General features: G+C 58.7%; 1 protein-coding gene across 1 annotated transcript; it reads right to left on the reverse strand.

The window, feature by feature from the left end:
- Positions 1–3320: 3320 nt before the first annotated feature.
- Positions 3321–23955, reverse strand: PLCB2 (phospholipase C beta 2). Its single transcript, XM_079769749.1, has 32 exons — positions 23933–23955; positions 22993–23293; positions 19663–19740; positions 19015–19083; positions 18300–18440; positions 18086–18165; positions 17954–18007; positions 17772–17847; positions 14448–14548; positions 14142–14308; positions 13905–14051; positions 13574–13731; positions 13246–13328; positions 12927–13011; positions 12246–12396; positions 11979–12094; positions 11770–11866; positions 10694–10778; positions 10448–10572; positions 9716–9870; positions 9018–9182; positions 8105–8204; positions 7524–7628; positions 7272–7366; positions 7090–7165; positions 6446–6671; positions 6195–6360; positions 6000–6076; positions 5777–5872; positions 5238–5295; positions 4497–4583; positions 3321–4146 (listed from the first exon to the last, which is right to left on the reverse strand). The coding sequence occupies exons 2-32, from the start codon at positions 23074–23076 to the stop codon at positions 3943–3945; spliced, it is 3507 nt and encodes a 1168-aa protein (XP_079625875.1). The 5' UTR covers positions 23077–23293; positions 23933–23955; the 3' UTR covers positions 3321–3942.
- Positions 23956–25346: the final 1391 nt, after the last annotated feature.

The raw sequence follows: 25346 nt of genomic DNA on the forward strand, positions 1-25346 counted from the left end.
GGGATGGGATCTGGCTGCTAAGAAACAGGGAAGAAGACATTCCAGACGGGGTTACTGAAGCAAGGCATGGGGGGGGGGGGGGAGGGACAGTGCTGGAGGCTGTTTTGAAGGGTCCCTCCCGTGAAAGACAGGAAGTTAAGGGAAGAATCAGAGTGTCCTTAGCCTGGGCAGAGCAGTGACAAAAAGCTTTGCAGCAGGAGTTGCCTGGGGAAAGGTGTGGGCAGGCCGAGGATTTGCCTCTAGGAAGAAGGCGGTGGTTGGGTGGCAAAGTGGACACCTGGCCCCGCACCCTGAACTTCTTGCTTCTCTCTAGCTCCCAGGCCCCAGGGATGCCCACTTGACCTGGGCCCAGCCACGGAGCAGGCGTTCCCAGATCACCCTGCCCCGAGGGAACAGGTGACGTATGCCCGCACACACTGTGAAGCCCCTCTTGTTCCTTTTGGCATTTTTTCATTCCTCTGCTCAGGGCTCTGCCAGCTTTCGCTCCTGGTGTCACAGAAAGGCCACAGCGTCCAACCTCAGAATGAAGTCCCAGCTCGAAGGCATTTACTGGCAGTGTGGCTCCAGGCCTGCATATCCCCACCTTCAAGACGAAGGTGATGACACTACCCTGCCTGCTTCAAGCAAGATCTGGCTCGAGCGAGCGTCGGGAAGAGAGCTGCACAGTTACTCAGCATGCAGAAGCTCAGTGCCTCCCTCAGACCCGGGCCCCTCCTGGCTGTCGCCCAGGGCGGGTGCAGACTCTCCCACCCCCATAAGGATGGGGAATGCTCTCCCTCTTTACTCAGGCAGCAGGAGAAACGCGTTTCTTCCCTTTGTGACTCAGTTTCCCCTTTCTCCCCCCTGAGGGAAATTGCTTTCTTCCCTTCTTTCTCTGTTTTCAGGGTCAGGGGAGAGAGGGCACCTCTGGAATCTGTGTGTGGCAGACCATCCTACACCCAGGCAGTGTGCCCCCCCCCCCCCCCCCAGATGGAGGAGAGAAGCAGCAGGAACACGGACTGGGTCCTAAAGAGTCACGGCCCCTCTCCCCTGAGCCTCCCTGAGCCAGCTCTGTCTCATTCATGCCCATTGGAGTGTGGAGGATGGGGACAGTTCCATGGAAGAAGAGGAGCTGAGGCAGGTCCCCTTCAGGGCCTCATCCTGGCCTGTCAGAGAGCCCCGTGCTGGCCGCTCTTTGGCTCCATTTCCCCTAGCTGGCCTTGCCAAGCAGGCCTGACCTGTGTGTGTGTGTGGCAGGGCGGGGGGCGGGGTGCCAGGTCTCTGGCCTGGAGCCTTTACTCTGACTTCCCTGTGGGCTCAATATGTTCTGAACAGAAAAGAAATAGCAAAGCTGAAAAAAAGGCTGCGACTTTGCTGCAGAGCACAGAGGCACCAAGAGCCCGAATTAGAAGCTGTCGCTTAGGGAGCTGAAGGCTGACAGGAGATAGAGCCGAGGCAGGCAGGGGGCAGGCAGGCACTCCACACTCCCCTCCCCTCCCACCAGCTGATCCTCTCCCCGTGCAGGCCCCAGGCTGGCAAAAGGACTTCCCAGCAGAGGCGGCTCAGGTCTGTCACTGTCTGCCGCTGCCCCGCCCCCCCCCCAGGCCTGCTTCTTTCCTCAAGTGTCACCAACCCCCTCACCCTGTCACGTTGCACCAGCTCAGCGGGGTTGGGCCTGGTGGCACGTGGCTGGAAGATTTAGAGAGCTTGGGGGTTGTGGGGGTGTGGGGGGGCTGGTGAGTCAACAGGGGACTCTGGCAACTGAATCAGCATTGGGATTGGACAGTGGGTAGGGACCCTTCAAAGGGTGAAACTGAGGCATGACAAGTGGACAGGGAACCTTGCCCCAGCCCCATAGATACACATCAGGAATGGAACCCAGGTGCCCTTCACCTGCCCAGTGCCCGCGGGAGGGCAACTCTTCCTCTGCACATCCCCTGATGCCAGAAATTAATTCATCCCCGAGGCCCAGAGACTGGCATTTCCCCAGGGGCACCTTGCCCTTTTCTAAGAGAACAGAGGCACCTCCAGCGTGGTGTGCAGAGGCCTCTCTGGGGGGCGGGATTGCGTTTCCTTCCCCATCCCTGGGCTTCCCAGCTCCACACCAGGCCCAGAGACTCTGCCAGGCCTGGCTCAGAGGCAGGGGAAACAGCCCCTCCTTTGCCTGCACAGTCATTGGCACAACAAGGGGGTGATGCCCCGTGGGCTCTATTAGGTGCTGGCTCTGGCTTCTGCCCCATGCCTGGGTGAGTTCCTCTAGGCCTGGGTGCTACCCTGGGCTGGAGGGCAGCTGGGCAGCTGAGTGCCCAGCTGGAGGACTGAAGACAGGGCACTGCCCTTGGCTGTATCAATGAGCAGGCCCTTAGCCTCACCCTGCGGCCAGGGACTGCTGGGATCCCAAGGGGATGGGGTGGGGCTGGGGGGAGTCCTGTTCATGTTCCAAAGGCACTGGTGCTCACAGCTAATGGCATTGGCTATAACCCTCTGATAAGAAAACAACCTCTTCCCAGAATCAACCCCACCCTGCCTCTCCCAAACCAGTGCCTCCTCCCATTTGGATTTGGGAGCATGCCATGGGTGCCGTGAATGGCTGCCCACAAGCCCCTCCACAGCACGTGCTGGGTGGACCGTAACTACCACAGGGGCCTGAGAAGCTGACCACTGTAAGGTGGCCTGAAGGTTGGCCACTTGCAGGAGGGTGGGGGGCACCTCTGCATAGGCTCTTCTGCTCCCGCCCTGAGGGTGGAGACAAGGAAGGGCCACATCTGGGTGGGGGTGGAGAAGAGGGGTGACATCATTTTCCAGTGGCTGTGGCGGCAGGGCTGACGGAAGGGGAAGTGAATCCTCTTCAAGCCCGGAGGCAGGGCCATTCCGCTGGGCTCTGGAGGACCCCTTTCCCCCGGGTTCCGCTCCCCAGGGTTTTCCCAGCCTGCTTCAGTTCAGGGCTTTCTCCCCCACCTCCTCCCCATTTCTCAGCGGTAGAACAGAGGCCAGGCTTAGGCGGGAAATAATGGGACAGAGTTCTTTGGTAGGAATCAAAAAGGAGAAAAATAAATAAACCTCATAAAGTTAGGAGAGAAAACAAATGTGACCTTGTCGGGAAGCCTGGGTTGGAGTACATGTTAGGAAATACACCCCCCAAGCCTAGGAAAAGGGGTGAGCTGGGCTCTGCATGGGAACATGCCCAACAGGCCACCCTTCTCCCCTCACCACCAGCCACGGCCCCGGTTGTCTCTGGGGCGGAGAGACAGACAGCTGAGGCAGCTTTTTCCTGTCAGCCTCCCCACCCCTACCCCTACCCCCGCCCACGTCCCCACCCCCCACCCCTAGGCAGGAAGCCAGGGAAGGGACCTCAGCCTGGAATCCTAGGGGCATCAGGCCTCAGGGAGCTTGGAGGTAGTGCCAGGCTCTGAATCAGGGAGCAGACAATGAGGCCAATTCGGGGCAGGCCCATGATGGGGCCGAGAAGCCTGGGTCAGCTGCCAGCCTTACGGCAGAACAGGTCCTGCTCGAATTACAGGTGCTGAGTGGAGGTTCCAGGAGGCCAGGCCTAACCCTCCAGGTGAGGAAACTGACTCCAGAGTGGGCGCCACTAGGAAACGCAGGGTGAGGCCAGGACCCCATTCCCTGCCTCTCAGTCCATATTCTTTTGCCCTCAACAAATACATGGCACTAATTCAAGGAGAAGGAGGAGGAGGAGGAGGAGGAGGAGGAGGAGGAGGAGGAGGAGGAGGAAGTCAGCTTAGAGAGGACCTCTAGGCCTCAATGAGCCCCTGCCCTGATGGTATCCCTGCCTCCTCTTCTAGCCTGGCTGTTGGGGAGACGGCTCCAGAGTCCAGGGGAACCCCAGCTTCCCACAGCCTCAGAGTACTGGGGCTGCTGGGCCTTTCTTCCTGGGGAGATGGAGCCCCGTCCGACAGAAGAGGGAATGTCCTTGCAGCATGTCCCAGCTGCATGGGGGTGTCAGAGGCAGCTCTCCTGGGTGTCTGCGCTGGCGGTGAGTGAGTCCTGTTCACACAGCTCCCGGGATGCCTCACAGGACCTCTCAGGCTTGTCCTCAGCCTCAGGGGGGAAGTAGGTCCTGAGGCAGGTCCTCAGCGACTCCTTCACCTCAGTCTCCAGGCCCTTCATCCTGGCCTCGTACTCTGCCAGCACCTCCTGCTGCAACTGTGGGGACAGCAAGGACCACCACCCGGCTCAGGAGGGGCCACCTGCCCACTCTCCCTCCCTTGGACAATGGGACAAGGAGATGCCCAGGAGAAGAAGGTGGGAAGTGGGCATAGTGGAGCCCATCAGGGAGCCTCTCAGGCGAGGGGGTGCCAAACAAGCAGAGAGACCTGCAGAGCTGCCTCATGTAAAAGGGCTCGAGGGCCCCAATGGAACCGGAGCCCCTGACCCACTGTGAGGGTGAGCCCCCGCCTCCTGAACTCCTGGCCGGATGCTCCCTGGAGCTGGGGCCCTTTACACCCTGGAGCCGGGCCGACTCTGTGGGGGGCCAGGGTGGCGGTTCCTGTCACCTGCTTCTCCATCTCCCGGATCTGCTCCAGGCAGGCCGCCTGCTTCTCCTCCAGCTTCTCCTGCTGCCTCTCCAGGCTCTCTGTCATCTGGATGGGAGTGAGGGGCAGGCATCAGGGCAGCTCAGACAGGCAATCCGGGTTGGCATCCAGCTGCAATCCCAGCTAACCAGCTATAACACTTAGGGTAACGTCCTTTGCTTTCTAATATGTAAAATGAGGATAACAGTACCTGTCTCACCGGATTATGAAGGTTTACATGACACGGTTCACGTGGCGCACCTGGTTTAGTGTCTGGCATAAGGTCAGGATCCGGTAGCTGGTAGTTCTGCTACTTCTGCTAACCCCCCGGGGAGCTCTAGGCCCATTCCCAGCAGGCCTTTCCTTTCCCTGCGGACTCCTGGGAGCCTCCGGAAGCACCCCTCGCTCCCGCTCACCCACCCACCCCAATTCCGTCCTCCCTGGCTAGCTGGCTCATATCCTTTCCATGCAGGGCGGCTGACAGAGACAGAAGCCTTTAGGCTAGTACCCCAATCTCCACAGAAAGACCAGAGCCCCAGGCTGGCCTGGGCGGGGGGGGTCCCCTTCCCCTGCACCGCCTCCTGCCTTCCCTAGCTGCATGGGCCACTCTGGACAGTATATCTCCTAAGGGCAAAGTAAGACCCCATTTTCTCTCACAGGGAGAGCGTGTGTGTGTGTGTGTGTGTGTGTGTGTGTGTGTGTGAAGGACACAGTGTTACACACCTGGTTGATGACCTGTACCACCTCCTGGATGTGGGAGTTATTAATCTCTTTCTTCAACCTGTTGGGGTGATTGGAGTTTCACAGAGGGCAGGAGGCCCCCGGGAAGAGCTGGGTGAGAGGAAGACTCCTCAGGGTACAGACCAAGTAAGGACTACGAAGTAGGGACAGGAAGCAGCCAGAGGGGTGACATGGGGATCCACTGGAAGTCCCGGGGGACCCTCTGAAGGAACTTGCACTGTCCTTCAAGGTGTGCATGGGAAAGCCAAGGTGGGAAGCTGCTGTCCCAAGGTTTCACCTCCCTCTTGATTTCCCCTTGAATTCTCCTCTCTGGTCAAGCAGTGTTGGCATCTGTGTTTTGCCTAAGGAGGTCACTCTAATCAGACGTGACAGAAGTAAGATTAACTTTCAAGAGCCAGGGACAGGCACGTGGCTAGGAAGCGAGTCAGGATCCTCTGCAGGGAGGCCCCTTGCCCCTGGAGTGGTTCCTGCTCAGCACGGGGCCTGGGGCTGGAGTCCTGGGCCTCTCCTCCAGGGCTCACCTCTCCTGGGCCATCTTGTCAGCAGTGACCTTCATCATGGCCTGGATCCGCTCCAGCCTCTTGGCCTCCAGCTTCTTCTTCATCTCTTTGGTGTCACTGTAGAGAGACAGGCATCAGGGCGATGGGGGGGGGGGGGGGGGGGGGCTGGGCTGGGCCAGATGTTTTGTGGGGGCCTGAGCCCCCTGGGAGTTGAGAGTCAGGCTTGGGAGGGAGGCAGTCATACCTCTCTGAGGTCTCCTTGAGGGTCTTCAGCTCCGCGGCCTGTTTCTCTCTGGCCAGCTCCATCATCTTGGCGATTTGCTGCAGGGATGGGAGGGTGGGTTTAGCACACGGGCCTCTCCTCTCGGGTAGCCCTTGCTGTGCAGAGGGGGTGGGGTTTGGTCGGGTTGTAGCGCTCTCCCCTCCCGCGCCCGGGCACCTCGGCCAAGTGCTGCTCCTTGCGCTTCAGGACGCACTCGCACTGCTCCTCCCGCAGCTGCCGCAGCTCCTGCTCCAGCCGGTCCCTCAGCTCCCGCACGCGCGGGTCCGCGCCCTCGGGGCCCTCGCCCGGCGTGGCCCCGGCCGGCTCCTCCCCGGGCTGGGTCCTGCGGGGGCCGCGTGGGAGCAGGTCCTGAGCCCTCGGCCGCCCGCACCCGCGCGCGGGGGGCAGGCCGCCGCCACTGCCCTTACCTTTTCTTGCGGGAGCCCTTGCCCGGGCCCAGCCTGCGGGCCCCGCCGCCGCCCCCCGCGCCGGGCGGCCCCAGCTCGGCCAGCTGCGCCTCGCCGCGCTGCAGCGCCTCCTCCCAGCGCCGCGCGCCGCGCCGCTCCAGCTCCCGCAGCTCCTTCTCCTGCCGCCGCTGCAGCTTCACGACGCCCTTCAGTTCCCGCAGCTCCTCCAGGCTGGCGGTGCGCGGCTCTGCGGGGAACCGGGTGAGGCGTCCCGCCGCCCGAGAGCCCCCGCCTTTCCCCGGAGACCCGAACCTTCCCCAGGCTGGTCCTCAAGACCCCCCAGCAGGCCTTACCCACAGCCTCGCTCGGGCCCCTCCCCGGCCCCGGCCCCGGCCCCGGCCCCGGCTGCTACAAGAGCCACAGGACGGGCTGACAAGGTGTCCTGGGGACCCCGGGCTCAGCTGCTCCTCCCCGCCCCCTGGGGGTGCCAGCGTGGGCCCCCCGCGGTGCACTTTCTCAGCGCTGAGGCTTCAGACACGTGTTCCCTTCCCTTGGTGAAAGTCTGAGTTCTGTTCTGATCTGCCGCCCCCCTGGGCGGTGCCTGTAGATGCAGCCAGAGAAGCCAAGACCCCTGCCGGTAGGTGGGAGGACCCCGCAGGGCATACCTGCTGACCCATTGCCGGTGGGGGAAGTTGGCCCGTTCACCTGGCTGGCAAGTGGACTCCCGGGAAAGAAGGGCTTCTGTGTAGGGAGAGCAGGTTGGGAAGACGGCTCCAACAGCCCTCTCTCCCCAGCCCTGGGCTCTGCCCCTCCCTCACCTTCCCACAGAGGACCCAGCCACACAGACCTCAGGCAGACCTCCCATGGCTTCCTTGAGCTTCACAGACTTCTTATCGTGGGCATTGAAGAACTTGATGGGATTGGCGAGGGCCACCGTGAGATCTGGGTGCACAAGGGCATCACAGGCCTGGTATGGAGAGTACCTGGAAGCGCCCCCCCAACCCTCACCTACCCCAGGATACCCTGTCCTGACCCCTCTGGAGGCTGACTCGAGAAAATGGGCAGCCCTAGGCTCCCAGCCCTCTATGGGCCTCCTAACCTGCCCAGGTGTCAGGTACATAGTCCTTCATCTCCAGGAGGACGAAGAGCGCAGGCATGGTGAGGGGCATGTTGCTCTCACTGCGCAGGCACAGATGGTGGTAGCCTGTGGGCGGGACAGAGGGGCAGTGAGCAGAGCCCATGGCCGCCCAGCACCCAGGCTTCTGGTTTCAGGGTCAGAGAGGCCAGGGTCCAGGTCCCGGCTGTGTGACCTTGGGCAGGTTGCTTTAAATCTCTGAGCCTTTCCTGTCTGCGGTACCTGCCTCATGTGGTTAACAGGATTAAGTGAGAAGAGAAGCCCTTAAAGCATTTTAAGTGCCCAATAGATGTCAGCCACTTGGGAAATTGCCCCAGTGGTTTCAGAAAATGACAGACCTTCTGTTAGATGGCCGGAGCCCCCACCTCTGTCCGTTTCCTGCAGAGGTGCTAGTCCTGCTCCACGCCTAAGGGCTGATGACGTGGAGGGCTTAGGTAAAGCTCAGGGCCACCTCCCTGAAGCTGCCCCGCCCTCTGGACGGGCTCCTGATGCTGGCCTTGGTCTCAGACCGGCAGGGGACCGTGAAGAAGGGCCCCGCCCCTTACCAGAATTCAGGGCATTGATGGGGATGATGCGGTGTCCAAGAAACTTGCTGCCTTCCTCCATCACAGCCACCCTGAGGGAGGCCAGCTCAGGCATCAAGATCTGGGGAGAGTTCGGGACAGGACACGCTGGGGAGGAGGGGGTGGCCAAGCTGACCCCCTCCCTAGTTTCAGAAGTCCAGGGCCAGTGTGAGAACATAGCAGGTGTGACCAGATTTGGTGAGGACAGAGGGCACACTCTAGGCCACACATAGACATCCTCACAGCTCATGTTCTAGCCCAGTCGTCGGCAAACTCATTAGTCAACAGAGCCAAATATCAACAGCACAACGATTGAAATTTCTTTTGAGAGCCAAATTTTTAAACTTAAACTTCTTCTAACACCACTTCAAAATAGACTCGCCCAGGCCGTGGTGTTTTGTGGAAGAGCCACACTCAAGGGGCCAAAGAGCCGCATGTGGCTCGCGAGCCGCAGTTTGCCGACCACGGTCCTTGCCGGTCCACTCAGGGAAGTAGGGCTGGACATGCAGCCATGGCTCTGGGGTCCTGGTGCAGACAACTGTGACAGCTTTGCCACAAGCATCCAGTGGGGGCAAAAGGCCCCCTTGTGATCCCATGGGACCTTGCACCCTGGCCTGGGAGTTCATGTTTCTGCCTCTGATCCTAACATGAACACACACACGCACACACATACACATGTGCACAAACACACACAACCTGCACACCAAGTATATTTCTGTAAACTTGCTTTCTGGACTCTTGAAATTAAGGAGGGCACAAAGTGAGGGGTGGGGAGAGGAGGAGGAGCAAGGAACTCCCTCTGTGTATTTTCTCTTTCCTATAAGTAGAGGCCAAGAATTCGGGACAGCCCTTACCCTGCCCAGGCCCCAGCCCCTGCCCTGCCCTAGCCCTCCACCTTCTCAAACACAAAGGGCTCCTCATTCCAGATGGGATTGATGGAGTTGGCAGTGGCGGACAGCTTGGTGCGATAGCGCCTCTTGGGGTCCCCAGGAAGGCCAAACAGCTCCACTTCCACATAGGTGCGCACACTGCGTTCCGACAGGAACTGCCCCGAGATGACCTGGAGGTGGGAGCCCGGGGGAGACAGCATCAGCTCCCCCACCCAGCCGTTCCCCAGCACCTGGGCCTCTAGCTTCCCTGGCGGAAGCATCCATTCTTGGGTACTGTGAAGAGTGCCACTTAGCTCTGGCCACTGACCAGAGGCTGTGTGGCTCAAGGTCACAGCTAAGCTCTGGTGACCAGGGTGTTTCCAGCATTCAGGAAGAGGTGTGGGCCTCCCCACCTCCCCTCCCAGGCAAAGAAGGAATAGGGCTCTCTCCCAGGGCCTGGGCTCCTACAACCCCACTTTGCCCACTCTTCTCCCCTCCCCCATCCCAGCCTCAGTCCTTCCCCTTGGTTTCCATGGGGACCAAGAGGCAGCCTCCAGGGCTGAGGAGGAGGCAGTTTCCAAGGCAACTTGCTACTGCAGGAGCTGGCTGGGGCTGAAGTTTGCAGGATATCAGAGAGGGGGTTGGGAGTGGAGGAGTGGGGCTCCTGTGTCTTTCTCCTCAAGACGCCAGCCCTCCCGGCCACTTGTCCACCTCAGGGCCTTGCCTTAATGGAAAGGGTGGTGGCTACCACCACGTCGATGCCGTCCACCGAGAATGGGTTGAACTGCTTGTCTGGCCGGCGCATGAACTCATGCTTGAGGAGGTAGCCGCTCTGCCCATTGAACTCAAACAGCGCCATGTTCTGCTGCATGGGCAGATCTGGGGGGACAGGGTACTTGTGAGGAAGGCCCCGGCCTCTATTTCCATGTTCCCAGCCTTCTCCCGGCTTGTGAACGGGGAGGCTGAATGACCATGGCATGCGGGTTTCTCACGTCAGCTTGGTTTCTTAGGGTGTCTCTTCTCTCAGGAAGGGCCCACTACCTGCAATCATCCGGCCCAAAGCCACAGCCGGACCCCAGGCTCGCCGTGGGAGTGGAGGCCAGTGGAGCAGGTGTTCCCACAGACCCACTCAGAGAGCAGCCAGCTCCCATGCCGGCTCCTGGCATCTGCCCGTACACACTCATACGTACAGTCATATAGGCATGAGCTCACGCATTTCTGCCCCGAAACACGCACACACCTGCATTCTGACCGGAGCTGCCCAGAGATTACCTGGAGGTAGGAGCCCCGGCCTGACTCCCCTGGTGCACATTTATAGACAGGGCCCCAGTCCAAGAAAGGGAGGGGACCTAACAAATACTTGAACATCCGGTCTGTTCTAAAGACCACCCCCCCAGGAACGGGGTGAAGGTGGGAAGGGCAAAGAAAGGGGTTTAAGGGCCTGAGAGTGCCTCACCCATTGTCTGGAAGTTGAGGGCAACCATCTGGCAGCCAGCATTCCAGAACATCTGGGGCATGTAATTGGAGGAGTCCATGCGGGTGCCCTTGGGGTAAATGCGGCTCATCTGGCGCTTGTTGTAGCTGCTCCAGAGTTTAGGAGGCCAGCCTGAGGCTGCACCCGGAGTACCCAACAGCCCCCCTTCGAGCCCCTCCCCATCCCTCCTCCCAACCAGGACCCTGGCTCCCGAGGCCTCAAGGATACTCCACAAACTGCACTGCGGCCTTGGAGAGCAAGTCATAAGCCTTGAGCTCCGTGAAGGAGGAGATGACATAACTCCGGTTCTTCTCTGTGGCGGGAGTAAGAAGAGGGAGGGTCTAGGTCAGGCTGAGGTAGTCCCTCCGACCTACCCTCCCCTTCGGTGCAGCTGCCTCCAGCACAGGGATGCATCTTGGTCCCCATGAGGCTTGTGGGTTCAGGGAGGGGGTGAACCCAAGGGGCAGGGGGATGTGCAGGTCTTCGTGGGTAACTGTGTGCTGGGGGTAAAGGGCATGCGCGGTGGGTGTGCACAGGGGTGGGAGGTGGCACAGTCCTGGAGGGTGAGGGGTGCGTGCCTGGGAGGGTGCAGAGGATGTGGGGAACATGAGCGGATGAGCCCAGAGAGACAGGAACATGCGGATGTGCAGGGTCTACACACAAAGGGTGGGTGTGGGGGTGAGAAGTACACACCAAGGGTGGTACACGCCACGGGGAGCACCGGTAGGGGTGCAGGCTGTGGGTTCAGGGGTGAGGAAACAAGGTTACAGAGGTATACACTTTGCCAAGTGTATACGGAAAGAGGTGATCATGTTGGGGACACGCACAGAGGCGGAGAGTGTCCGGGGAAGATAATAACAGTGTGCACACAAAGGGAAGGCTGCAAGGAGTAGGGTGCACTGGCTGGCTGCTCTGCCTTCCACCACCCCCCGCCCCCCTGGAGTTCTTATGCCCTGGGGATGGGCTTTCTGGGCTTAGGGGCCACAGAACCTGCAGGAAGTCGGAGCCCCAGGCCAGCCCCACTGAGGTCGCCTGTCCTAAAGGACCGGCCTGCCCCTGACATACTCCAGAGCGTTCTGCTTGGTGCCAAACCCCAGGCCTGTGCTGGGAAATGGAGCCACTGCCACTTAAGCCCTTGCCTGACTCCTCTGATGCATATTTACAGACAGGGCCCCAGTCCGAGGACGGGGAGGACCCCTGCCTCTTACCCCCGCCCGTCAAAGTCCCTGGTGTCAGACACACTTCCTGAGGGCCTCCTGAGTCTAGCTGAACCTCCAGCTCACCACCACCCCGTGCGAGCTTACGGGCAGAGAACTCGAAGGAGAGGAACTTGGTGGGCTGGATGTAGTTGACGAGGCTGGACATCTCCTCGTACGCTGTCACCTCCAGGCCCGCTGTGCCCTGGGAAGAGAGAGGAGAGTGGAGAGGAGGAGCCCGGAGCCCAGGGACATGGCCCCACTGGACGACTCTCCAGGGGAGATGGTAGAAGGGCCTCTGGGCTGTCTCCACACACCTCATCCGACTGCATCTTCTTCATCTCTTCTTCATCCAGATTTCCTGACTCCTCCTCCTCTTCCTCTCCCACCTCCTCCTCCTCCTCCAGCTCAGCCCCTTCCTCACCAGCCAACACTGCCACACACAACTCCATCAGCGCTGGGGGCGGGGGCGGCCCCCACACCAGCCCGGCTCTCCAGCACGTTCCCTCCAGGCCCAGCCCCTCTCCCATTCCAGATCCTCCCTCACACCCACCGCTACCCCCACTCCTCCGGGGCTGACTCACCTGTGTCCCCACCCACAGGGGCACTGGGTGGGCAGCTGCCCTCCGCCTCCCCACTGGAGGATGCTGGGCCTGAAAACTGGTTCTTCTTGTTCTTAATGAGGATCTTGCCTCGGAGATCCTCAGGGCTGGGCAGGGGGCTGCCTGGTTTCAGCTGTGGGAGAGGAGAGAGTATCAGCACCCTCTCCTCACCTTCAGGGAGCAGCCTCAGTTCCTTCACACGGAGCACTGCTCCACCTGCCCGCCTCCTCCTGCAGCCGGGCCTCTCGCCACTGCCCCGCGCGCTAAACTGCTGCCTGGCCCAGCTCTCCCCCGTTCCTCAGACATGCTCTCCCTCACCTATTCTGTCTGCCTCGCTCCTTTCCCCACTCTCACCAACACAAACCCAGCATCACTCCTAGGTTTCAGCTTAGCCATCACCTTCTCCAGGAGGCCTTCCCTGATCCCCAAGACCAGTTCAGGACGCCCCAGGTACTCCCAGAGCAGCCACTGCTGTCATGGCCAGGGTCCTTGTCTTTCTCCCCACCAGACGGGAAGCAGTCTGAGGGCTGGGACTGCACCTTTGCCACTAGCACCCCCCCCCCAAAGCCCAGCACAGTGCCTGACACGTGATTAACCTGGCCCCCACCGTGCCCCTGGTCCCCAGCTCCCAGCCCCAGCTGTCCCACAGAGAAGTCCACTCGCCGGAAACTTTTCTAGGGGCTCGGTGAGGAGCATGTCACCAAACATCGCCCGGCAGTACTCAGCCATCTTGGCCTGTTGGCGGGGCCTGCGGGGGGCAGAAGTGGGAAGGGTTCAGCAGCACCACCCTCCTCTTGGCCATCCTTCCGGGCCCCTGATCTGGGTCATCAGGAGCACAAGAGGTCGGGGAGGCAGGGACACAGGCAGGAGGGAATTGTGTGGAGGTCATGGTGGGCAGAGGCCGGGATACTTGGGGGAGGGCAGCACTGGCGGAAGATGGGGACAGAGTAGAGAATGAGGCTGAATGGGCCTGGATACTCACGAGTCCACGTGGTTTTCAAATGACAGAATAACAGGATAGGGGGAGGTCTTAAAGGCACTTTCTGCAATCGCTTCAATTGCTTCCTAAAAGAGAGAGGACTCCGTGGAGCGAGGTCCGTGCTCCAGGCTTCCCCTCTCCCCCGTTTTCACACACACGTTGAACCGGAGGGCCACTGTTGGCCCCTGTCTCCTCTGGTCTCCTCTAGTCCCCATGCTGGTCTGAGGCCCCCAGCCATTCCTCCGGCTTCGTGCCCCCCACACCCAGAAGGCTTGGGGACCAGGGCCCTTCCCTAGTGCCTTACCACCAGCCTCCACACTCCGAGTCTTACCTTGAAGTAGATGTCTGTGGTCATGGTGAAGCCATGGGTGATAATGGGCTCCTCGTCGGGGAGCTTCCCCTTCCAGCAGTCCAGCTCCACACAGCGGCAGCCAGCCAGCAGGACCTGGCGGTACATCTCCGCAGAGGAGAGGCCTGAGAACTGGCCGGCTGAGGCAGAGCAAGGGGGGGGGGGGGCAGGGGCTTCACTCAAGGGCTCTCCCCCACCCCACTCCAGCGTGGTCTGTACTGTTGGCAGCCCAAGGGCAACCCTGCGAGGAATTCAGGGAACAGGAGCAGCCCCCTTAAAAGGAGAAGTCAGTAGTGAGGAGGCGAGGGCCCACCTGTCAGGTAGGTGTTGTGCGAGGAGTTGATAAAGTAATGATTGAGTGGCTGGGTCATGTCGTGGTGAACCAGCAGCTTGTCCTGCACCAGCACGCTGTTCTCCGGCCCACAGAGAAACCACACCATGCCCTGGGGTGACAGCTGGCCTGGGGAGCAGGGGATAACTATCAGGGCCACAGCCCAGGTGTCAGAGCAGGACAAGCCCACAGGGGCTGAGGGCTTCCATTGGGCCTCACCCCTCTGCACGTTGATGCCACTGGGCTCGTACTTGTCGATGAGGCCCTGCACCTGGTCAGGCCGCGCTGGCGGGAACAGTAATGTGTTGAGGCGAGGGTCCCTCTGTTTCTGGTTGATGAATTTGGTCAGGTGGTCCTTGGTCATGTAGGGTTTGGCCTTGGCATGGCTGCAGGCCAACGAGAAGAGCACAGTCTCCATCCTCTAGGCAGTCCCTCTGTCCAGCAAAGCTTCCTAACTGTCAGCATAGCAGGTAGGACTTTTAGCCACACCCTTTCCCCATGCCCAGCCCAATCCAAGAAGCTCACTGGGAAGTGAAGATCTCGTCTATTTCTGGCCGAGGGCAGAGGTTCATGAGGAAACTCTTGTAGACAGATTGTGGGAAGTCCTCAGGATTGATGGCGTCATTCTGGGGAGACAGTCACCTGATCACTTCTGCCCCACCTTCTCAGCACTAAGAACCACACACTAGGCCCGGCCCTGCACTAGGGGCCTGATCCAAAGGAGGGCTCAGGCAGACAGAGGGGCATTAAGGACATGCTGAGCCCCACTTTTCTTTTCTTTTTTTTTTCTAACTTAAATTCTTTATTGTTTAAAGTATTACATAAGTCTCCTTTTTCCCCTATTAACCTCTCCCCAGCTGCCCCCACCCCCCAGCCCATGCCCTCAACCCCCCCACCCCCACCTCCCTGTCTGTGTCCATTGGTCATGCTCATATGCATGCATACAAGTCCTTTGGTTGATCTCTTACCCCACCCAGCCCCTCACCTTAGCTATGGTGAATTGTGAGCACCCACTTTTCAAGGCCCTGGTTGCTGAGCAAAGAGCATGCTTAGCTGGTTTGCTTTGCCCCTGGATTTGGACACTGGCTGGTCTCTTGGCTGGGGCAGGATTAGAACTAAGAATGACCAGAATGAGGAGGGGGAAAGGTCAGAAGTAAGTGGTGCTGCTTGCCAGAGTAGTGGGCTAGGTGTGTGTTTTTTAAGCGAAGAACAAATTTTCAAAAAGAAGCAATTTGAATATAAAGAATACAGCTAACAACAGAGCCCCAAAATGCATAATGTAAAAACTGACAGGCCTGGCTGGCATGGCTCATTAGTTGAGCATCGACCTATGAACCAGGAGGTTACAGTTTGATTCCTGGTCGCGGCACATGCCCAGGTTGTGGGCTCGATCCCAAGTGGGTGGGGGGCATGCGGAAAGCGGCCAATCAATGATTTTCTCTCATCATTGATGTTTCTATCTCTTGCTCCCTCTACCTTACTCTCTGAAATCAATAAAAATATTCTAAAACAAAAATAAATAAAAACTGACAGAATTAAAGAGAAAAATAGACAAGTCAACAATAAATAGTTGAAGACACCAAAAAGCACAAGAACAAGAACAAGAAAAGATAAATTGGACTTCATGAAAATTAAGAACGTTTGTGCTTTGAAGGACACCATCAAAAAGGTGAAAAGATAAGCCACCGAATGGGAGAAAATACAGGGTGGGGCAAAAGTAGGTTTACAGTTGTGAGTGCACTAAGGTTTATTCTTATATTCTTTTTTTTTTAATTTCTTTATTGATTATGGTATTACATATGTGTCCTTATCCCCCCATTACCCCCCAACTCCCCCCCATTCATGCCCTTACCCCCTGTTGTCTGTGTCCATTGATTAGGCTTATATGCATGCATAAGTCCTTTGGTTAATCTCTCCCCCTTACCCCCACCCTCCCCTACCTTCCTTGTCTTATATTCTTATTTATTAATTATTTGATTATTTTCCATAAGAACAACTGTGACCTACTTTTGCCCCACCCTGTATTTGCAAATCAGATATCCATGAAGCAACAGCTCAGCAGTAAAAAAGCAAATAACCTAATTGAAAGATGGGCAATAGATTTGAATAGATAATTCTTCAAAGAAGATATTCAAACAACTAATAAACACATGGACAGATGCTCAATACCATTAGTCAGGGAAATGCAAATCAAAACCACAACGAGATATCATTTCACTCCTACTAGGATGACTAAAATTAAAGAAAAAAGAAGATAAGTGTTGGTGAGGATGTGGAGAAATTGGAACCCTCGTACAATGCTGGTGGGACTCTAAAATGGTGTGGTCACTTTGGAAAACAGTTGGCAGTTCCTCAAAATGTTAAGTAGAGTTACCATATGATCTAATAATTCCGCTACTAGGTATATATACCCAAGAGAATTGCAAACATATATCTGAACAAACACGTATACATGAGTGTTCATAGCAACTTTACTCATAATAGCCAAAAAGTGGAAACTATCCAAACGTTCATCAATTGATGCATAGATAAGCAAAATGTGATATATCCATACAATGGACTGTTATTCGGCCATAGAGAGGAATGAAGTATTGATACATGCTACAACATGGATGAACCTTGGAAACATGCTAAGTGAATAAAGCCTGGCATCAAAGATCACATATTGTATGATTCCATTTACACGAAATGTCCAAAATCGGCAAATCTATAGAAATAGAAACAGAAAGTAGACTAGTGCCCGCCAGGGATTCTGTGCCTTTGCATCCCATCCCAGAAACACCCATCCTACGTCCTCCAGGATCACACTGGAAGGCCAACATCCGTTCGGAGCAGGAGAGCTGGAACAGATTTCCCGAAGATTGGACCTTGGACCCTCAGCTTCGAGCAAAGATGGGCCAGTGGCCCTACTGGGACACAAGCAGAGCTGACAAGTCAGGACTTAGCCCAGCTGGGAGCTCAGGGGGCAGGAAGAAAGGAGAGTGGGTGTGTACTGACCGCAGCTTGCCCTGCAGGCTGTAGGGCCCTCAGCAGGAGCTCATTCCCACCCTCTCTCCCACCCCAAGCTTTGCATCCCATCCCAGAAACACCCAGGGGTCACCAGCTCCATAAAGCTGTGACTGTGGGGGAAGTATCCTCTTGAGATTCCTGGGGACAAGTGATCGGTGAGGTCTTAGTTTAGTTACAATGTTCCAAATTCTTAGCAGGAGAAAAGACTCCATGGGGTGCGTGTGGTGCCCTGTGCAAAGGCATGGCCAAGCGGGGAGAGGGGGCTGAGACCCACTCCCTCCGCCAGGCATGAACCCTGGCTCAGCCCTGCATCTGCCCATAATATACCTTATGGGTGTATTACATAATACACCTGCATACAGCTTGCAATTAAAAATTACTTACCTAAAAAGAAAGGGGAAAACATTTTTCTGTGTTGAGCTAAAGTCTGTGTCCTGGCAGCTTACGCCCTTGATCCTGTGCCCCTCCCACACCCCGCAGAACCAGTCCCTGCCTGCACCTCTCACATCCCTGCAGTCCGCCTCCTGACCCTGCTGACCTCTGGCTCCTCCAGCTGAAAACATTCATCTCCACTCCCATCCCACCCCTGGCCCCACCGCCACCAGCGGGAGGAGACCACCCTGCTCAGAAGCTGGAGCACCTCGCCCCCCTTGCCTGGTCCTGTCTTTGTGTATCAGAACCAGTGGTTCTGGGGTTAGCTGGCTTTGGGGCTGTTTGCTGGGACTGTGCTACCATTCTTACCCTCTCCAACCCCCACCAGGCCTGGCCAAGTTGCCTGCTGGTCAGAGCCAGCTCAGGCGACAAGGAGAATAGTGGGGTGGGGAGGGGGGAGCCACTCACTTTGCCTTTGGGGAGGTGGCAGGCACTGAGAGCAGCTTCTACCCGCTTTCGGTCAGCAGGAAACATCTGGAAAAAACTAAAGGAGCAGAGGGAGGCGTGAGACGAAGAGAGGAGTCCTGCCTGGAGAGGGAAGGCTGTGGAGAGCTGGGTGGAAGTGTGGGGAGGGGACGGGGGACACTCACTTCTTCACAGGAATCTTCCCTTCAGGGTTGAGCTGCATCTTGAGCTTCACCAGGCTGGTGGGCAGAAAGCAGCCTGTCAGGCCCTGGGCGGGCACACTCAGCCCCACGCTCCAGGGCCAGGCAGGCACTTACATCTTGTCCAGGAAGGTGGTGCGGGGGGCGTTGGCTGTCAGCGGGTGCTTCACCAGAGCCAGTATATCCTCAGCCCAGTCCTGCGGGGCCCCAGAGCACAGCAGTCAGGCCCCTGCCCGCACAGGTGTCCACGCCTCCCCACGGCCCAGGCCTGTCTCTCGGAAGTCCAGGCTGTGCCAGGTGCCCAGCCCCAGGCCCGGTGACCCCGGCGCACCTTGCCCACGTTCTCCTTGTAGGAGACGAAGTTGTGGAAGGTGAGGTCCACCATGTCCGGGCCAGACACCACGGTGAGTGTCTTCAGCAGGAAGTTGTTGTCAGGAAAGTCCAGGTTGAAGACCTCCCGGAGCTTCTGGCTCTGCAGCAAAGGTGACGACACGGTTAGGGTGGTCCCTGCCCACGTGGCGCTGCTGTCCCTCCCCCTCAGCCCCTGGGGTAGAATCGCATTCCCATCTTAGGAGCCACAGGCCTCAGCATCTTCCTACCCCCCGACTTCAGGGCCTGGGGCCGGGAGGGAGAACCCCACCAGAGAGATGAACCGAGGCCCTGGGGTCAGGGAGTCCTGCGTATTTTGGTTGCCATTTTTTCATTTGAATCTAGATTCTTAGCTCCCTGTCTCCGGGAATCCTGCTCCCCCAATCCCTTCCTCCAATCTTCCTATGAGCATTAAGCAAATATAGGCAAACCAGTCAGGGAGTTGGGGCGGGGGGCGGGGGGGGGGGGTGTTGGGAGCCACACCTCCCAGACAGCCGGGGTGATTTAGGGGCAAGGGCTGGCCTTGAGACAGGAGCAGCCATGCCCCTTGCTCGGCTCAGGGGGAGGCCCGGTTGCCCAGCCCAGGGACCTCTCCTCGCTCCCCAGGGCTCCTGCCCCAGCCCCGCGGAGCTGGTGACCACGCCGAGCCTGCGCTGCCACTGGGCCCACCTACCTACCTTGGGAATCTTGGCAAACTTCCCAAAGCGGGTGTCCCGGATGCTGGTGATATCCAGAAACTCCATCTCCTGGCGGGGGGGGGGGGGGGGGGGGGGGAGGGGGGAGGAGAGGTGTGGACATAGAGCAGGGAGGAGGGAGCTCCCACACCCCTTCACATCCCGGCCAACCGCCCTCTCTAGATGCTAAGACTGTGTGGGGCTGCCCTTCTGTCCATTCCTTCCCTGGCCACTGGAGTTACTCAGGGGGTGCACCCGCGGTCTCGCCTCCCCCACCCTGGACTCTCTCGGGTTCTCCCGCCCTTCCCTCTGCCTGGGTGCTGAGGCCCGTCTCTGATCTCCCTGAGGCCTCAGGCTCACCGGGGACCACAGGCAGAGAATCAGCCTTCAGCAGCAGCTTTTCCCCTTCTCGCTCTCTCTTTCCATGCCGAGGCTGAGCATCTAGGCTGACGACAGCCATGGCTGGAGTGACTGCACCCTCCCTCCCAAAGCAAATAGCCCCTGCTCACAGGAGATCCCCCAGAGCCACCGGCCGGCCGGCCGGGTCGTTCTGCACTCCCAGCATGCACCTCCGGCTCCGCATTGCCACGAGGCTGCTTTGACTCCACGGAACAGCAGGAGCCCGGGGCCACGCTAGGAGGGCTGCCTCACCTTGCTCTGATAGGTCCAGTATAAGTAATAGCCCTTGGGGTCCACGCGAAGGATAACCGGGGAGGCGAATGTTGTTTCCTGTGGAGAGAGAGAGTCAGCGCCCTGCTCTGAGACGGCAGGCCACGCTTCCCTGGCGCACACCGGGGTTTCGGAGCTCAGCATCTCCCTAGGAGGTGGCTGTCCCAGGAATCTGCGGGCACTTCCCTCATCCTGCGGAGCTAAAGGCTGGGCATAGGCCTCAAAAGCTCTGCGCCAGGGGAGGGAAGGGGTAGAGGACGGGGGCGGGGGGGGGGAAGGGGTGGTATTTCTGGGAGAAGAGAGGGTTTCCCCTATAAGCCCCAAAGAGAGGTTCTCCCTCTAGACCCCAGACAGGGTCTTGGCCCCCACCTCGTCCTGTTTGTAAGGGCCACAGCTCAGTCAAAGGTGTAGAATATCTCTCCCGAGAGTCCATACCACCTCCAGGGGTGCTCAGCAGTGAGAGCTGAGAACCCCACTCCCACACCTGCATCCAAGGCCCTACACAATCCGGCTAAAACCTAGCTTCCCACACGCTCAGTCTTCCCCTCCATGAACTGCTCCCCCATGCACCCATGCCCCATAGATACCAAGTGCGTCCTCACCTCCAACCCTCCCTGCCTGAAACACCATTACGGACCAGCAGAAGCCTCATGTCTTCGGAAAAGCCTTTTCTGAAACAGCCCGAGTGGGGCTTATCCTCAGACCTAGAAACCCACCCAGGAAATCCCCAGGGGCTCGAACTTTCAGGAAACAAGCCCGTACTAGACCATGAGCCCGGTGCCCCAGGTTTGCTAGAAGAGTGACTGCATGATGAATGAACTCACTTCTAAATTCCTGTTCAGTTCACAGAGCACACAGGCTACCTTTGATTGTAATGATGTGTATGCGTATATAACAAGATATTAAAGTTGAAGCTTCCTACAAAACATGGTCGTTCCTGCACACCAAAGCAAGTCAAGTGCAGCATTTACAAAGGAAAGAGTCAAAAAAAAAAAAAAAAAGGTTCTCAGATCTGGGATGCTTAATGGACTGGAGAAAGAGAACACTTTGTGAGGAGGCTAATTTTGGAGAAAGCTGTGCTGTGAGCTCCATTCCCTTCCTTCCCCAAGGGAGGATTGGGGTGCCTGACCCCTCACTTTAAGCCCAGTGAGCGGTTTAACTGCACTTGGAGAGATTTTGTCGCCCCTGCTATTGTGGGACATAACTGACTGGGGTCTGACGCCTGCCCAGGAAACCAGACCAGCTGACTGCTGGAGGCAGAGACTCTGGTGTGCGAGGTGAGCCGGACCCCCGGGGTCTGTGGGGACCACGCACATGTGCACACGTGCTGGGGTTCAGCGTGGGCCTGTGGGAGAGAGGGGCCGAGTCCAAAGCTATGGGAAGCTGGCGGCGGTCACTGGGTTCGGAGGGGCTGAAGAAGCCATTGCAAGTGGCCTGAAATACAGAGAGCAGGAGGGCCCTGAGCGAGAGAACCCCAGTTCCGGGTGGAGAGGTCTCCCGAGGATCCTCAAAAATGTGCACCATCGAGAGAATAAGCTCAGAGAGCACGAGCCAGTTGATGATGCCTGTTCAATGAAGCCCTTTGATACCCCTTTTCCATCTCCCTCCCTGCACCCCGTCCCTGGCGGGACTTGGAGGAGGAGAGGAAACCCCACAGAGGCCTGCAGCCCACCTAAAACCATTCCTAGCAGGAGGAGGGCAGAAGACGTCATTCTACATAAAGGTTGGAGTTCTTCAGGATAACTGTTTCTGAAGTAAGACTTGGCTTTGTGAGGGGAAGTGACCATGGAGTTGTGTTCCCCGAGAGCAAATGGATTGTCTGTGGCTGCCTGAGTGTCCTTCCGCGGGCCGGAGGAGTGCTTCTCCCAGCAAATGCATTGTAAAGGGGCATGGGAGACAAAACGCAGTTGGGAGTTGATTACATCCTGTACATTGTGCTTATTCAACATGGCACGGCATACCCGAGTCACCTGCCACCTGGGCTGAACAGTCTGAGAGCAGAGCCCTGGCTCATAGGTCCATGTGCCCTGTGGCTGGGCGTGGGCGGTTCCTGCTGTGGAAATCCGGACTGAGGGCCCTGCAGTGCCCTACCTTGGGGAGGGGAGGGGGGGCAGCCAAGTACCCAGGTGCTGGCTTGCAGAGAAGGCCACAAAGCATGCCCCCACCCGTAATGACCCTCTGCCCAGTCAGGTTACGCACACTTCCCAGAGGAACTGAGAGAGGCCACTTCACTTTTCATTCTGAGCCACTTCCCTCATTCCACAGGCTCCTGGGACATGCCAGCGCCATGCCACATCTACCACACAGCCCTAGGGAAGCCGAAAGCACCCGCCATGGCCTCCTCCCCGTAGTCATGGCAACCAGATTGCTCAGCCCAGCCCAGCCCTGAAAGGCCGAGAGCCCAGGCTACCTTCACTCACAGACCCAGCGCCCCCTCAGGACCCTCTCTTCCACCCCCTGCAGCCTTCCCCAGCCCTCACTTCCCTTCCTGGGACCAGCCCCTCTGACTCTCACACGGGGCCGCCCAGCAGCCGCCCTCCCTGCGGAAGGGTCCCCATACCTCTCTCCTCACCTGCCCCAGAGAACCCCGGCCCCTGGGGTCTGGGAGGACCAGCGGCTGGAAGCAGCCCCAGTTTGGGAAGGAGCAGACACAGTGGAGACACTACAGGGCCAAGCAGAGCCTCCCCCCGCCCCCGCCCCCCCGCAGACGGGCAGGCGGCAGGGCGCCGGCTGAGCAGCCCGCAGAAGCAGAAGTCAATCCGCTCCTTCCGGGGCCCCTGGGACTTGGGGTGCAGGGTCCTCTCGTGGCTGCCCCACAGCCACTTTTGGGAGAGCAGGGCTTCCTTGGGATAGAGACAGGGACAGGGACAGGGACAGGGGCGGGTGGGGAGGGGCGAACAATCCTAACGGGCAGGAGTGGGGCACCTGTGCTGGGAGCCGGCCCTGGTTCACCGCTGCTTCTGGCCCTGCCGCAGCTCTGGGGCACGTCCCTCCCACGAGGCCGGGACCAGGAGCCGCACACCTGGGGGCGATGGGGAAAGACCCACCGGACCCAGAGAAACGTCCTCCCAGGCAGCCCACCAGCTTCTCACATCCACACAGAGCCTCAGCCCCGTAGCCCAGGAACGTATGTTTGGGGCACACACCCTCACCCCCAGGTTTGTTTATCCAGGCAGTTGTGTCAGCTGCCTGGCCAAGCCACGCAGGCGCCGGAGTCCTGACAGAAATAAACCTACCCGCCACCCTGGCAAAGCACCTCGCAGCCCGGCCTGCTACCCGTGTCCCAGCGGCCCACCGCCCGGCCCCACTCACGTCGTCCCATTTGATGAAGCGCTCCCCCTGGCTCAGATAGGCCTTCACCTGGGGGGGCAGCAGGACAGGGTTGAGCAGAGACATGGTGCCAAGTGTTCCTCTTTGGAGAAGCCGGACAGGCAGAGGCCGGCAGGAGGAGGGCGGGCAGGAGGAGAGCCAAGCTGGGCTCACATGGCACCCGCCCCGAGCTGGTCCGGAAGTCTGGGTGCTCCTGCAGCCCACGGTGGCCGGGGCTGGGTGCAGAGCTGAGTGCTTCGGACAGAGGCCCCGCTGCCTTTTAAGTCAGCCTCCTCCTGCCTGCCTGCAGTGGGGGGCTGTGGTTACTGCTCCTGCCCTGGGAGGCCCGCTCCCCTCCTCGAAGCCCCCGCCCTCACCCTGTGCCTCAGCACTTCCTGCTCACAGCTTCCTTCTCGCTGCTGTGCAGGATGCAGGTCAGGAGGTCTGGTCTGCTTGGAGCTGGGGCCTCCCGGTCCCAGAGGTAGTCCTACTCCCCTCGATGCGGCCGGGGGACTAGAGAAGGAATACTATGGGGCCAGCTGCGGATACTGTTGCCCAGGCAGGGACTGAGGGGAGGAAGCAAGGAGGTGACCAGGGAAGGGACTTCCACAGAGGTGGGGTTCCCAGAGCCGGAGGAGCTGGGACCACCCTGGCAGTGGGAGTTGAGGGCAGGGCAGGGCCCAGCTGGGACTGAGCGTTTTTGAATAAGCAAAGTTTGCTGAATACCCAGCTCCTCTTTCTCAACGCTTCCTCCCCATGAAAATGAGGTGCAAGTGAGGCAATCACACACCTCACCCCCCACACATGACTCTCCCCTCTTGGACCTCTAGGCCTGGCTGACACCTGGAAGCCCCGCTGACCAGCCACCCTCACACACAGCCAGCTGAGCAACCCTTGGCCACCAGACTTCGCGAGGCTCTCCGACCAGGCCCCCTCCTCTGACCTGCGCCCAGAGCCTGGGTGAGGACGCTTGAGGCAGGAGGCTGCTCGCGGAGGCCTCAGCTGTGGTCACTTGCTCTGGGTGCCTGCAGGGCCTCTACACTGCCCCAGCCCCGGGAGCTCAGTCCTGGCCCAGCTCAGCCAGGCCACTTCCTCTTGCTTAATCTGATTTGCTTATCACCCTTGCTAATTCAACTGGGGGAGCAGGGAGCTCTGCCCAGGACTTCCTTCCCTCTCAGGGCCTGGTTGGCTGTCCCAGGTTCTGCCATGAGCCTTAGTGCCAGCCCCCCGACGACTGTGGGATCCCCACTCAGGCCCTAAAACCGACTCTGCTGGCCGGTCTGGGCCAGGGCAGGGGGATGGGAGCTAGTGGGGCTGGAGCTAAGGGGACTCCCAGCACTAAAATCACCTCTAGGAGAGCAGTTCTAAGACTTGGGATGGAGCCTGGAGCAAGCAAGGCCTGGCTGAGCCTGTGGAAGCAGCTTGGGAATCCTCCAGCTTCTTTGCCCTTTGCCCTCATCCTCCCACCCCTCCCTCCAAATCCTGCTGCCCCCTTCTCTCTCCCCCCAGCCCTCTAGCCAAGGGCCCCTCTGGTGTCCCTGTAGTTTTGGTTCCCTCCTGGGCTCAGGTTCCCTGTTGGTCTGTTTGAATAGATTTTGCAAGGGAAATCCCTGCCCCTTCTCAAAGCCCCTGCACCTGTCACCTGCAGCCACCTCTGGCCCTGCACCCCCGTCCCTCCCTCTGATCTGCCCTGCAAGGCATCAGCCTTCTCTTCACTTTGGGCCTGGAAAGACAACCCCTTCCCTCTCCCTTGGGACGTGGGGGGCGTGGGAGCTGGGGAGAGACAGGTTTGGGGGTGACACAGGAAAACAGGGAGTTCAGGATATTTTACTCTAATCCTTCCATTCTCTGGCTCTGAAGATTGAGGCCATGGAGCCACAGAATAAATCCTCACCCATCTTTACCCACTGATGGCACTGCCTGGAGCAAGTTCTTGGGGACCCCCCGTAGCTTCCCCGGAGCCTGTGTTTTCCTGCCCACATCCTGCCGGGCAGCCCTTAGAATGCAGGGGGTTCACACAGCGAAGGAAGCTGGGAAAACCTCCATCAAAGGGCTTTTTTTCTTTTAAAAACACACTGAGGTCTTTTCAAAAATGTGTATTGACAAAGAAAAATACTGTATAAATAATGGTAGAATGGATATGGAGAAAGCAGGCGGTCGCGCGAATACCCAGTTTGAGAAATGTGCTCCTGGCCTGAGCTGAGCAGAGGGCCCCAGGCAATCTGCCAATCCCTCCCCCCACCCCGCTCCTTCCAGGGCAGAAGGTGGAAGGGTGACGATGCCCCCTGCTGGGCACACTGAAAAGCTCGTGCCTCCTGGGGAAAGGCTGGGGATCAAGGGAAGACAGATCCCGAGTG

Source organism: Cnephaeus nilssonii (assembly GCF_951640355.1).
Source record: "Cnephaeus nilssonii genome assembly, chromosome: 4".
In the NCBI taxonomy this organism is placed as follows: domain Eukaryota; kingdom Metazoa; phylum Chordata; class Mammalia; order Chiroptera; family Vespertilionidae; genus Cnephaeus; species Cnephaeus nilssonii.

Coding starts and splice junctions, on each gene's coding strand:
- PLCB2 (XM_079769749.1), bottom strand. CDS start 23,076: ATGTCTCTGCTCAACCCTGTCCTGCTGCCCCCCCAGGTGAAGGCCTAT. Junction 13,329..13,573: donor CCACAGACATCTACTTCAAG/GTAAGACTCGGA, acceptor TCTCTCTTTTAG/GAAGCAATTGAAGCGATTGC. Junction 6,077..6,194: donor AGGAGCAGCACTTGGCCGAG/GTGCCCGGGCGC, acceptor CCATCCCTGCAG/CAAATCGCCAAGATGATGGA.